This window comes from Diceros bicornis, chromosome 9, assembly GCF_020826845.1.
Source record: "Diceros bicornis minor isolate mBicDic1 chromosome 9, mDicBic1.mat.cur, whole genome shotgun sequence".
NCBI lineage: Eukaryota > Metazoa > Chordata > Mammalia > Perissodactyla > Rhinocerotidae > Diceros > Diceros bicornis.
In genome coordinates, this window is record NC_080748.1 from 20,994,135 (window position 1) to 21,008,790 (window position 14,656).

General features: G+C 43.7%; 1 protein-coding gene across 2 annotated transcripts in view; it reads left to right on the plus strand.

The window, feature by feature from the left end:
- Positions 1-432: 432 nt before the first annotated feature.
- The window catches only part of FREM2 (FRAS1 related extracellular matrix 2), a 177,198-nt gene continuing 162,974 nt past the window's right edge, over positions 433-14,656 (plus strand). The window contains exons 1-2 of one of the 2 annotated variants that reach the window (XM_058547636.1): positions 433-6,345; positions 11,127-11,216. In XM_058547636.1, coding sequence (XP_058403619.1) covers positions 1,167-6,345; positions 11,127-11,216 — 5,269 coding nt within the window. In that variant the 5' untranslated portion in view covers positions 433-1,166. The remainder of the gene's footprint in view (positions 6,346-11,126; positions 11,217-14,656) is intronic. The other variant, XM_058547635.1, reaches the window with a different exon arrangement.

Genomic DNA, 14,656 nt, shown 5'->3' on the forward strand with positions numbered 1-14,656 from the left:
ATCAATTCTCTTGGCATGCAAAGAAATGTGATGCTGACAAGTGGGTTTAGTTTGTACCTGGTCTAATTACTGCGCAGAAAACAGGAACGTCTCTAACGACAGCTACCCTAACAGCGGCGGCTCTGGGAGAGCCTGGGGCTACATTCCCTAGAACTTATTCTTTGGTGCGAGTCTCGCGATTCTGATCAGACTGCATTTCTCACGCATTCCAAATGCCCTTTTTTCCTTTTACTCTGTGAACTCTGGTTGCAAAGGAGGGGCTTGTTAAAAACTCACCAATCCAAGCACTGCGCCCATTGTAATTTATGAGGCGACAGCAGCGGCGGGGGGTAGGGGGGAGTGGGGAGAGGCGCAACCTGCTCTGGCGTTGGCTTTTAATTCCAGCAGTCCTTCTTTTGCAAATATGCCCCAGTTTCTCCCCAAACTGCTCTGGGTTTCGATAAAACTCAATCGGCATTGCGTCTAACTTTCCTTTCGGGTTTGCAAGTTTCCGTGAGAAATTACCACCCCTGCGCGGGATTCCAATGAATTTGGGAGATGGGAAGTAAAATGGATAATCCTGGACCGCAGGCAGCTGAAGAATTGGATCTAGCCCAGTGGCGTGTTCCAGTTTCCCTGCTGGAGCCCCAACTCTAGCAGCCCAGAGCGGAACGCGAGCAAAGGTGGGCAGCTCCAGGCCGCTGGTCCCCTCACTTCCAAGACAACCTGTTGCGCCTTCTATCTCCTCCCCTCCCCGCGGTTTCCCCGCCTCGGCCCCTAGGAGCTGATTGGCAGAAATCACGACCCAACCCTCGACTGGGGGCCTCCTCTCGGGACCGACGATTGGCCTCCTGGGAGGACTGGAGTAAGGGGGTGCGAGGGGAGGGCTTTCCCTCAAAGTCCAGGGTCCCGGGACCTGGGAAGAAGGAGCGAAGGGACTCAGTTCTCCGCGCGACAGAACCGCGAGCGGCGGAGCCCGACGGGCCGGGAGGGCTTAGCCTCCGCTGCAGCTCCAGCCCGGACCGCGCCGCGCAGCTCCCCCATCCTCTGGCCCAGCCTCGGCTGCAGCAGGTCCCCGCAGGCAGCGTGCGGCGTTCCTGGCACTTTTCGGAGGAGTTTCTCGCTCTCTTCCCGAGGACTGACTGCGCGCGCTCAGGCTGACTTGTCCGAGCCCTAACACCCGGATCATGCACGCAGCCGAGACCCCTGGGATCTCCTCCCGCGCGCTCTACGCAGCCAACCCCACCAGTTTTCAGCTGATGCCTCCGCCGCCGCCCCGGCTGCTGCTGGTGCTGCTGATTCTCCTGTCACTGGTAAGCTGCGTCCCCGCACAGCACCCGGCCCCCGGCCTGGCATTGCTATCCCCTGATCTCGCGGGGGTTGCAGGGGTCCCCGCCGAGGAGACCATAGTGCTGGTGAACCGTGGGCTCCGCGTACCCTTCGGCCGTGAGGTCTGGCTGGATCCACTGCACGACCTGGTGCTGCAGGTGCAGCCGGGGGACCGCTGCGCGGTGACCGTGCTAGACAACGATGCGCTGGCCCAGCGGCCCGGCCGCCTGAGTCCCAAGCGCTTCCCGTGCGACTTCGGCCCTGGAGAGGTGCGCTACTCGCACCTGGGCGCGCGCAGCCCGTCGCGGGATCGCGTCCGGCTGCAGCTGCGCTATGACGCGCCCGGAGGGGCGGCAGTGCTACCCTTGGTGCTGGAGGTGGAGGTGGTCTTCACCCAGCTGGAGGTTGTGACTCGGAACTTGCCCCTGGTCGTGGAGGAGCTGCTGGGAACCAGCAATGCCCTGGATGCGCGGAGCCTGGAGTTCGCCTACCAGGCCGAGACGGAGGAGTGTCGCGTGGGCATCCTGTCGAGCTTGGGCGCGCTGCCTCGCTATGGGGAACTCCTCCATTACCCACAGGTCCCGGCACGAGCCAGCGAGGGGGGCGCCCAGGAGCCTCTCCTGATGGCCTGCAAAGCTTTCCAGGAGCTAGGCGTGCGCTACCGCCACACAGCCCCCAGCCGTTCACCAAACAGGGACTGGGTGCCCATGGTGGTGGAGTTGCGCTCACGAGGATCTCCTGTGGGCACCCCTGCTTTGAAACGTGAGCACTTCCAGGTGCTGGTGAGAATTCGAGGAGGGGCCGAGAACACCGCACCCAAGCCCAGTTTTGTGGCCATGATGATGATGGAGGTGGACCAGTTCGTACTGACCGCCCTGACCCCAGATATGCTGGCAGCTGAGGACGCTGAGTCTACCTCTGACCTGTTGATCTTCAATCTCACCTCTCCGTTCCAGCCTGGTCAGGGCTACTTGGTGAGCACTGATGATCGCAGCCTGCCCCTCTCTTCCTTCACTCAGAGGGATCTGCGCCTCCTGAAAATTGCCTACCAGCCCCCCTCTGAGGACTCCGACCAGGAGCGTCTCTTTGAGCTGGAGCTGGAGGTAGTGGACCCAGAAGGAGCAGCCTCAGATCCTTTTGCCTTCATGGTAGTGGTGAAGCCCATGAACACACTGGCTCCGGTGGTCACCCGGAATACTGGTCTCATTCTCTATGAGGGCCAGTCTCGGCCCCTCACAGGCCCTGCAGGAAGTGGACCACAAAACTTAGTCATCAGCGATGAGGACGACCTAGAGGCAGTGCAGCTGGAGGTGGTGGCTGGGCTACAGCATGGTCACCTTGTCTTTCTGGGTGCCTCCAGTGGCAGCTCCGCTCCTAAGACCTTTACAGTAGCTGAGCTAGCAGCTGGCCAGGTGGTCTACCATCACGATGACAAAGATGGCTCATTGAGTGACAACCTCGTGCTTCGAATGGTGGACGGAGATCGCAGGCACCAGGTGCAGTTCCTGTTTCCTATCACCTTGGTGCCTGTGGATGACCAGCCGCCAGTCCTCAATGCCAACACGGGGCTGACACTGGCAGAGGGTGAAACAGTGCCCATCCTGCCCCTCACTCTAAGTGCGACTGACATGGACTCAGATGACTCTCTACTGCTTTTTGTGCTGGAGTCGCCCTCCTCAACTACGGGGCATCTGCTTCTCCGCCAAGTCCATCCTCCCCGTGAGGAGGAGGAGCTTATCAGGGGCCCTTGGAGGAAACAGGGAGAATTCTATGAGAAAACAGTGACAGAGTGGCGGCAGCAGGACATAGTGGAGGGGAGGCTGTTCTACAGGCACTCTGGGCCCCATAGTCCTGGCCCAGTGATGGACCAGTTCACATTTCGAGTCCAGGATAACCATGACCCCCCTAATCAGTCTGAGCTACAGAGGTTTGTGATTCGCATTCATCCGGTGGATCGCCTCCCTCCAGAGTTGGGCAGCGGCTGTCCCCTTCGGATGGTGGTACAGGAATCCCAGCTCACACCGTTGAGGAAGAAGTGGCTGCGCTACACTGACCTGGACACAGATGACCGAGAACTACGTTACACGGTGACTCAGCCCCCAATGGACACAGATGAAAACCACTCACCAGCCCCATTGGGCACCTTGGTCCTGACTGACAACCCTTCAGTTGCGGTAGCCCATTTTACACAAGCCCAGATCAACCACCATAAAATTGCTTACAGACCTCCAGATCAAGAACTAGGAGTGGCAGCCCGAGTGGCCCAGTTCCAATTCCAGGTAGAGGACCGAGCTGGGAATGTGGCTTCAGGCACCTTCACCCTTTACTTGCAGCCAGTGGACAACCAGCCACCTGAGATTCTCAACACTGGCTTCACTGTTCGGGAGAAGGGCCACCATATCCTGAGTGAGACTGAGTTGCATGTGAATGATGTAGACACTGATGTAGCCCACATCTCTTTCACTCTCACACAGGTACCCAAACATGGCCACATGAGGGTGTCTGGGCAAATACTGCATGTAGGTGGGATTTTCCACTTGGAGGACATAAAACGGGGTAGGATTTCCTATGCCCATAGTGGGGATGAGTCTCTGACTGATAGCTGCTCCTTGGAGGTCAGCGACAGACACCATGTGGTGCCCATCACTCTCAGGGTGAATGTCCGGCCAGTGGATGATGAGATGCCCATGCAGCGCCTTCCTGCTGGTACTCTAGGGTCATATCTAGATGTTTTAGAAAATGGGGCTACTGAAATCACTGCCAATGTCATCAAGGGGACTGATGAGGACACTGATGACTTGATGTTGACCTTCCTCTTAGAAGATCCACCCTTATATGGAGAAATCCTGGTCAATGGAGTTCCAGCAGAGCAGTTTACCCAAAGGGACATCTTGGAGGGCTCTGTCGTCTATGCCCACACTAGTGGTGAGATAGGCCTATTGCCCAAAGGGGACTCTTTCAACCTGAGTCTGTCGGATATGTCTCAAGAATGGAGAATAGGTGGTAATACTATCCAAGGAGTTACTGTGTGGGTGACCATCCTCCCTGTCGACAGCCAGGCCCCAGAAATTTCTCTAGGTGAACGGTTTATAGTAATGGAAGGTGATAAAAGTGTTATAACTTCAATGCATATAAGTGCTAAAGATATTGATTCCCTAAATGATGACATCTTGTGCATTATAGTTATTCAGCCTACCTCAGGTTATGTTGAAAACATTTCTCCAGCCCCGGGCTCTGAAAAATCAAGAGCGGGAATTGCCATAAGTGCCTTCACTCTGAAAGATCTCAGGCAGGGTCATATTAACTATGTCCAGAGTGTTCACAAAGGGGTGGAACCTGTGGAAGACCGATTTATCTTTCGTTGTTCTGATGGCATTAATTTTTCAGAGAGACATTTTTTCCCCGTTATAATCATTCCTACCAATGATGAACAGCCAGAAATATTTATGAGGGAATTTATGGTGATGGAAGGCATGAGTCTGGTGATTGATACACCCATCCTCAATGCTGCTGATGCTGACATTCCTCCAGATGACTTAACTTTCACTATTACCCAATTTCCTACTCATGGTCACATCATGAACCAGCTGATAAATGGAACAGTTTTGGTTGAAAGCTTCACCTTGGACCAGATCATAGAGAGTTCCAGCATTATTTACGAGCATGACGACTCTGAGACCCAGGAAGACAGTTTTATGATTAAACTAACAGATGGTAAGCACTCTGTGGAAAAGATGGTCCTCATTATTGTTATCCCTGTTGATGATGAGACCCCCAGAATGACCATCAATAATGGACTAGAAATAGAAATTGGGGAAACCAAAATTATCAACAACAAAATATTAATGGCAAGTGATTTAGATTCTGAAGACAAATCCCTGGTTTATATTATTCGTTATGGGCCAGGACATGGCTTATTACAGAGACAAAAGCTTACAGGTGCCTTTGAAAATATCACACTGGGCATGAATTTTACCCAGGATGAAGTGGACAGAAACTTAATTCAGTATGCCCATTTTGGGCAAGAGGGCATTCGAGACCTAATTAAATTTGATGTGACTGATGGAATAAATGCCCTCATAGATCGCTACTTTTATGTATCTGTTGGGAGCATTGACATTGTCTTCCCTGATGTGATAAGTAAGGGAGTGTCCTTGAAAGAAGGTGGTAAAGTCACCCTCACAACAGACCTACTAAGCACTAGTGATTTGAACAGTCCTGATGAAAACTTAGTTTTTACCATCACCAGGGCTCCCGTGAGAGGTCACTTAGAATGCACAGATCAACTCGGAGTGTCCATCACATCTTTCACTCAGCTCCAACTGGCTGGCAACAAAATCTACTACATCCACACAGCTGAAGATGAGGTCAAGATGGACAGTTTTGAGTTTCAAGTCACCGATGGACGAAACCCTGTCTTCCGGACATTCCGTATCTCCATTAGTGATGTGGACAACAAAAAGCCAGTGGTCACCATCCATAACCTGGTTGTCAGCGAAGGTGAAAACAAGCTGATCACTCCCTTTGAACTCACTGTCGAAGACAGAGATACTCCTGACAAATTCCTGAAATTCACTGTCACCCAGGTGCCTGTTCACGGTCAACTGCTATTCAACAACACCAGACCTGCCGTGGTTTTTACCAAGCAAGACTTGAATGAAAACTTAATCAGCTACAGACATGATGGCACTGAGTCAAGTGAAGACAGCTTCTCCTTCACAGTGACTGATGGTTCCCATACAGAGTTCTATGTTTTTCCTGACACAGTATTTGAAACAAGAAGACCCCAAATGATGAAGATCCAGGTCTTAGCTGTTGACAATAGTGTCCCCCAAATTGCAGTGAACAAAGGGGCCTCTACACTTCGTACTCTGGTCACTGGCCACTTGGGGTTCATGATCACAAGCAAAATATTGAAAGTGGAGGACAGAGACAGCTTACGTTTTTCTCTTAGGTTTATTGTGACAGAGGCCCCTCAACATGGATACCTCATCAACCTGGGCAAAGGCAACCACAGTGTCACTCAGTTTACACAAGGTATGGTTCCCTTTGCTTTCCTTATAACCAAAGGACATTCCAGGTCTTATTTCCTGAGGATATGGCTGTCCCTGAGAACTTCATAAGTAGAGCATCAAGTTAGAGTCTAAGAGAAGGGAAGGAAAGGAAATAAAGGGAAAAGGAGAATACAGGGACTCTCTTTCCTGGGACAGCAGCCCCCTTCTTGCCATAAGTCCCACTTGCCGTGTGACGTGCAGTAGAGGGAGTATCGATGTATTTTGATAGCAGCAAGGGAAGGTGCCAAAGCAGGAGCCAGACTTGGGTGAATTAAAATTGAAGCAGGCTTTCTAGCTCTGCTCCATTTGTCATCCTGATCCTCTGAGCAGCGTGTTTTGTAGCCTGCATGAGGCATTTAGTACCTTAGAGAAGGATGTGCTTTCTAAATGCTATGTATTCACTTATTATTATTATCACCTACTATTCAAATAGAGCCTTCCAACTTATATTACTTTGATTGATTTTTGAGAACATTGTTCTAATACTAATATTATTAGATTTTATTATTAGATTTATTATTAGTATAGGTGTTAGGAACTTTGTAACTAAAATTAAAAGACATATTTGTATTTACTTTGTATATTTTATAATTCTTTCATAATATTTCGTGACTTAGGCAAACACCTGCCCAAAGATGTAAGAGGTAAACACCTATCTAGATTTATAACAATTATATGTACGAGGCATGTTGCTATGATACACACACAAAAAAGAGAATACTTGATGCATAAGAAGACAACATATCCATTACCAAAATATACATCCACTTCATTATTAAGAACATGAAGATGTGTTAACAAGATTAACAGTAGAAGGAGGAAATTATTTCCTTGTTCAAACCTCCTCTCTGCCCTGTTTCAGACACAAAATGCTGGTTGCATCAAGTATCTGCATTCTTGAGGCTAAAACACTTTTGCTAACCTGAATTTTCTTCGTGTGTGGACACAGCCTGAGACGGGAAGGGCAGGTGACCTCTGCAGAGTCAGTCATGACTGAAGGGAGAAGCCCTTTCAGGATGCTGGCTTGGGAGTCAGGGCTCTGTTCTCTAGAACGTGCGACTTTCATTACAAAGGGCTTTGAGTTGCTTTCGTGAAAATCTCACCATGTCAGATGGAAACTAGATCTACCCGCTGTGGGCTTTGTGGGTAGAGATGGAGTTTAACCCCAGAGCATCCCAGTGGAGGTGTTCCTTTCCTGCAGCAGTGTTGTTCTCTTAGATAACAAACGCTTTAATAAACAAGGATGGTGCAAAGTGTAGTGTTCAAGTGAACTGTTTCTCTGTTTTAGATGCTGGCAAATAGCCCCACACTCCAACCTCCTGATTCTTGGCTGAAAGCCTGAATATATCCTAGGGCCTGCAGGGACAGGAAAACCTCAGAGTGCCAAGTGTCAGGCCAGACCAGCAGGAAACCTTTGTGTGAAGGCTTTCTGAGGATAGAGATGCCATGCAATCTTAGACAGGTTTATTTTCCTGGAAAGTGAAGAGGATGAAAGGAATATACTAGAGGATAGAAAACATTACTTCAAGTCACTCCTCTGACCTAAAAAGGAATCTGATTTTAGAGATTTTTTAAAAAGGCATTTTTGGCTGAAGATAGGCAAATGATTTAATTTAAATGCTATGGACCAAGTCCAACAGCTCAAAATATTAGACTATTATTTCTTAAAGATTGAACCCTAAAATTATGTGATTTCATTACAGGCCGTTGCTCCATCTCTCACTGACTTTGACTCACCATGATTACTTTTTATGGTCATTTGTACATATAAAGTAGTTGTAAGTTTATTGTAAACACTGAAGATACATTTTTAAGAGAAATTATCGCATTCCAATAAGAAACCAAATATTGATGAGGAAAGCTGCTGGTATTTAATCACACGGCGCTCATTTGAACAAGCTGAGGCTGGAGTTGGGTTATAGCAGTTATTTTCTAGAGATTAGATAAGTGAGTAAAAATGGAGAAAGCTCCATCCCAGGGTTACCATGCTGCTCTTCCAAGAAGGGAAATGAAAACAGTGTCTAGAGTGAGGACTACACTGTCTTTTTATTTGTTTTTGTTTTGTTATGAAGGGATAAGCTAAGGTATGTTTTGATGGATTTTCAATGCACCGAATTAAGTCAATTTAGCATACATGGCCAGAGAAGGTTATTCTCAAATTGGTTGACCAAATGATCCCTAAGAGAAAAAAATTAATTCATTTCTAAAACTTACTCAATTTTGTTGTTAGAAAAAGTTAACAAGGTAGAATTAGACAAATCAGGGAAATTATTTAATTTCAAACTTTGCCTCTCTGCCAAGGTGCCCCCGACCCCTCTACCCAGGTCTAAATCTCTTGTCTCAAGTACCTGGATTTTTTTCTCTATAATAAGTACATAATGCTATCTTGTGGGAGATCATTTATAAATCACTTTCAGAAATATCCCCAAAGAGTTTGAAGCAGGGTGTGGTCACCAGGTGTGTTCATGAACTTAGAATTTAAAAAACCCCATGGAATGATTGTGTAGATAAACTGGAATAAAGTTGATGCATGTTTAACAATTAGAAGAACACCTAGTTAATTGTTAAATGTTTGCTTAAAGAAGACGACATTTTGGCTACTAGGCTTTTATCTTTCTAACACTTCTGTGTCTTAAAAAGCAAGTGTTTATGTATATTTATGTTTATGTTATTTTTAGAGGTACCTGTAGAATAACAGTGGTATGATCAAAGTCTTTACTTATTTGAGATTTTTAAAAGGTCCCTTTTTTGAACCATGGATTATTGACAGAGTTTTAAAGAAAATGAGAAGGGTTTTAGTTTGTTCCAGCTAATCAATATTGCATGCCCTAACTTGGAGGGAAAATTTGACACTTGAATGTCATATAATTACATTCATGTACTCTTTACTTAAAAAAAAGTTATTAAAAATCAGTTTTGAAGTCTTAATTTATTTCAATGAAACTATTTCCTAAATATATAGTTTTTGCTTAAGAAAACACTGATACAGAGGTTATACTAGACAGTTTTTTTTTTCTCATAGTAGAGCTTTTAGATTTTCTTATAAAACTAAAGAAGGAATGGGAATGTGGGAAAAGAGTCTTCCCCGAATGACCAGAGGACGTCGTCCTTATGCTAAGGATGTGTAGTCAGAGCAGAGTTCACTTCATTCCTTAGTGATAAATTACAGGTCGTAAAAGTTAAGAGTTGTAAGAGTAAACAGGTAAAGAGCTGTGCGGGGGGCTTCACTGCATAGCCCTGCAGAAACATCAGACTTGCGAAGGTAGAGATGCACGTGCCGTCCACCAGACCTCTGGGCTCGTTCATTTTAAATTAAGAAACATTTGAGCCTTACTGAATATTAGACCCTGAGCAAAGGACCATGGGAAGTTAAAGTAAAAAAAAAAAAAAAAAAATCCCAGAAATGTTCAGTCTTCTAGGAAAGGTAGCCATGCAGAAAGATAAAAATGACGCTAGGCAGTAATTGGGAAAATTATAGTAGAGTTAGAAATGAAATGCTGAGGGAGATCAAAACGTCTTGAACTTGCTTCACCTCCAAGTACTTCTATTAGCAAGAGGGTACCATTAACCATTAAATCAGATTTTCCCCCTTCAGATGTCTGATTGTAAGCAAGTCACCTTTCAAAACTGGATGAGCTGAGGTAGAGTGTATGTTTCACACCTGTAAAGTGGAGCTATAGAAATTCAGAGAGTAATTTGTTGGTTCTAATACCTTGCATCTCTTAACACGATTCTTCCATGAAATCATTTTCTTATATATAATGCCTTTCAAATCCATACCATGAACTTAGTAGAGCTCTTAGGAGATGGAAAAACCATAGAGCACACACGAGACAAATAAACAACACGTGCCATTGTGGAAGCAATTTTTATCTATAATCTTGATTTTATGTAGCCATGGAAATAACTACTTACTAATTGGCCCAGATCAAGTAACGGTCTATTGTGAGTATCACAGAATGGAATATTTGTTTTATTATGTTGTCTATGTGGCATCATTAAGGAGAAGAAACTGGTAAAATGGATGAATAAATTTTAAAAATTATATTAGTTAATACTGAAAACAAACTAAGCCAGTGAATTTGATATCTAGAATAGGACGCAACAGAAAGAGCATTTCTTAGGCAGAATAAGTTTTTACTATAAATAAAGGTTTCAGCTTTTATTAGATGTGTTCTGTTCTAAGTTCTCTCTGACATTGGGTCATGATACTTATTTCAATCTGTGGGATTTTTAAAAGAATATCTCCTTGATTTTTTTCTTTTGAAATTTGGAGAACTTAAAAACAGCCTGCTATATATCGCAAGAGGTAAGAAAAGTTAGCTTGAGGGAAGGCGGGGGAACCTCTTTCCTCTTAGGGCCAGTCCTGCAGGGAGGCAAAGGGTGTGGTTTCAGTAGTGCCAGGAAATCTGCCGTGCCTCAAAATATCTCCCTTCCCACCTGTCATGGAGTCTGACATTCCACATTTAGACAGTCACTTCTTTGGTGCATGAACACGCAAATACCATTGGGAGCAGCAACACCTTGCTATTATTATAACCTAACTCTGGCACTCTTTTTATCTGTGTAAGGGGTCAGATTTCCACTTGACAGCTGAAATCAAGGGGCTTAGAGACATGAGAAATAAGATAGCACTGTTTCCCTTAGGAGAAGGAGGCCTTAAACATGGTTACAGAAAATAACAGCCAGTAGGATTTACCATAAGTAATGAGTCACCAATTTTGCCCTAGTAATTATTCACCTTGTTCTTTGGTTATTTTCTAGCTGACATTGATGACATGAAAATATGCTATGTTTTAAGAGAAGGGGCTAATGCCACCAGCGATGTGTTCCATTTTACGGTTGAAGATGGTGGTAAGTATTCCACTCTCCTGTTAGTATAAACAAGGAGAGTGACTTTCATTGGTTGTTCTTTGACAGCTTTATTACCAGGAATCTGTATCAAGTGACATTTTTTGCTCACCTGAATTTTTACTAAGTTTGGTATTTGCTATAGAATATCTGACATTCTCAATCCGACACAATACTATTCTGCAATGATTGTAGATAAATGTTCTAGGTATATTATTTTTGTCTTATGTTTTGTAAAGCACTAAAGAGAAAGATATATATAAGTAGGATTCCCATGTCCAGTTGTTCAGATTATGCTCTGCACGAGGCTGCCTACTTCAGGTGACAAGAGGATGATGGAATTCAGCCCAGCTCCACTTGCCAGCCACATGTCTTCCCCGGATGTGTCTGCTCATGTACAAATTAGTACAAGGTGTCTTTTTCTAATTTGCACATGGGTACAGTGTGGACTAATGCTAGTGAATAACGTGTTGCTTTCACCAAGAAATTAGTGCTAAATAAATGTATGTTTTATTTCACCAAGCTCAGTATGTCTAATGATTTTCTTAGTTTAGGGGAGTTTGTGACTTAGTCTAGCTAAAATGTTCCTTGGTGAAGTCTGAAGAATACAGCAGAGAATAGGATACGACTTGTGATCTGTCTCCTGAGCAATATTATTGTCATGGCTCCCCGATAGCCCTGACTGCCACTCAGTCTTTTCAACTCTCTTCCTAACTCTGTAGACCGGGAGAAAACTGCCACTTCTAGATTGGTCGGAAAGATGTTTTTGTTCTCACATGCTCTCAAGAGAAGCAAAAGAACCTCAGGACGTGTGTGTGTTGTGCGAACAGGACATTGGAAGTGGGGGAGCACATGTGAGAGAGAAGAGAGAGGGAGAAAAGAAATGATTCCAGTTCAGTCATCTGTTTCCTTATGATGCTTTCTAAAACATCATAGTGCACACTATCATGTCAGCTGTCTCAAAAATATTACATGCGTAACCTTCATATTTTTTGAGGCATTAAATAGCATTTGTTTAAAATATCATTGGGTTGTTATAAACCAATGTTACTGCAATAAACAAAAAATTAAAAAAAAAGAAATATGCAAAAAAAATAAAAAAATAAAATAAAATATCATTGGACATTATTATGTCCAAACTTTAGCGTGAGACTCTGAAATAATTCAAGTCTGTGTAGTATATCAAAATGTAAGGACTAAGTTGTTGGTTCAAGGCACCATGTTTATCTCTTGATTAACTAAATAAACCTCAATAGCAAATGTATGATATTCTTTAAAATTACAAAAAAAGTTTGAAATCCAGTGGCTACAATTCTAAGACATTATAGCCTGTACTTTTTTTATATTTTGCTGTTTTTCCCCCTCATTATGCATATATATATATATATGCAGAGTGTATATATTTTATCATATATATATATATATGTATACACTCTTTATAAAATGGTCTCATTTACTTTAAAACTTTGGTCTGTATTCAAACTTTGGAAAACATTAAGCAGTATCATATTTCAAAATATTAAGTGAGGAATGACTAACTGAAGAGATTGGGTTTATTTTTGGATTTGCCGAAAATGTGGCTGAGCCACTAAAGAGTGTGTTTATGGAAATAGGAACTAAATCATTTCCGGAGCTTTTTCAGAGCTAGAGTTTCATGTGAGGGAGAAGAACTCCAGAGATATTGTTCTTTACCTTTTTCCTCCCCACTGACATGGCATTTCTTTTTTCTTTTTCTTTTTTTTTTTTGGTGAGGAAGATCAGCCCTGAGCTAACATCCATGCTAATCCTCCTCTTTTTGCTGAGGAAGACCGGCCCTGAGCTAACATCTATTGCCAATCCTCCTCCTTTTTTTTCCCGAAAGCCCCAGTGGATAGTTGTATGTCATAGTTGCACATCCTTTTAGTTGCTGTATGTGGGATGCCGCCTTAGCGTGGCCGGAGAAGCTGTGCGTTGGTGTGCGCCCGGGATCCGAACCCCGGGCAGCCAGTAGTGGAGCGTGCGCACTTAACCGCTAAGCCACGGGTGACATGGCATTTCTTATGGGGCTCAGGCAGATTCTGGCAAACTTATCTCTGGAACAGAATTTATCTTAATTCTCCTGATGTAAGAATACTTCCCTTTAATAGAATAAACACAGAGACCAGCAAAATTAAAAAATAAAAGTCATATATGTATTTCAAAGTTATTTTAATCTGATATTTATTTTTAGGACTTTTGCACTGTCTTGTAAAATAGTCTAACATTTGAATGAGAAGTGCAATGCTATTTAAACTTACAGAATATCTACAATGAAATTCTCCTCTCTGGGAAGTGTGAGGTGTTTTGCCAAACAGAAGTAAAAAATATTTGCAGTATTTGGGGTAAAAGAAAAAATAAAGATATCCTTCCTTTCTATAAAAACAATTATACTAAGAATTTTGAATTTTTTCTGATCTAACTATATAATATATATATTCTAGTAATACAGTCAATAATTTTGATCAAAATATACTCTAGAAAAGATCTATTTTAATAGGCTGTAATATGAACATTTATTTTCAGAATCTTCAAATTTAACAATGTAAATTTCATGTACTAGAAGACGTGTTTATATCGTTTGACACTTCTCAAAGATATATATGTCTCAGGAGTTATGGCAGGTACTTGAATCCTATGAACAAGCATTATTCTTGTTTTTCAGTTGGAGGGCTCTAGGTCTCAGAGAAGCCAGGTGCCTTCTCCAGAAGCATCCATCCATCCAGGAAGTAACAGAGCTCCCTCGAGGGTACTTACTCTTCCCATCTAGGTGATGACAGACTTTTTGGACCAGTAGATAGTGATTTATTATTATTTACTTTATACAATGATAGTATGCATATCCATAAACCATCCCCATGAAATATAGGAAACGATTCTAGTATTTCACATCTGGGAAGCAAGTCAAGGAACCATGGCATAAAATTAAGAACTCTCTACTCCCAATTCTCTATCCAATCCACTAAATTCATCCTCTCAAGTCAACAAGATTGATTTTAGGACAGTAACTATCTAAAGAAATTACTGGGGCAAACATAATCCTTGAATAACCTAAAAAATAAAATATAACTTTGAATTTCAGGAGTCAAAAGTAGGAGAAGACATTGAGGAAAACAGAAAGCTAAAAGCTCTTATTTCAGATTTAATTATATTATCACAAGACCCTGGGTAGCCACAGAATTCTTATGCTGTGATGTAGTAATGGATTAGGACTGCCCATCAATAATGGGATGGTGCTTAGGACAGAGTTACTACTCTTTGGATTTTGGAGAGCTTTGGAACAATTACCAGATGACAAGAGTAAAGATTACAGAATTTGAAGAATAGATAATGTTGGGATTTTCACCTCAGGGTTTGGACTTAGTAAATATTGGTTAATATAGCACATGCATACACACACACATACACACAGGAACACACACAGATCA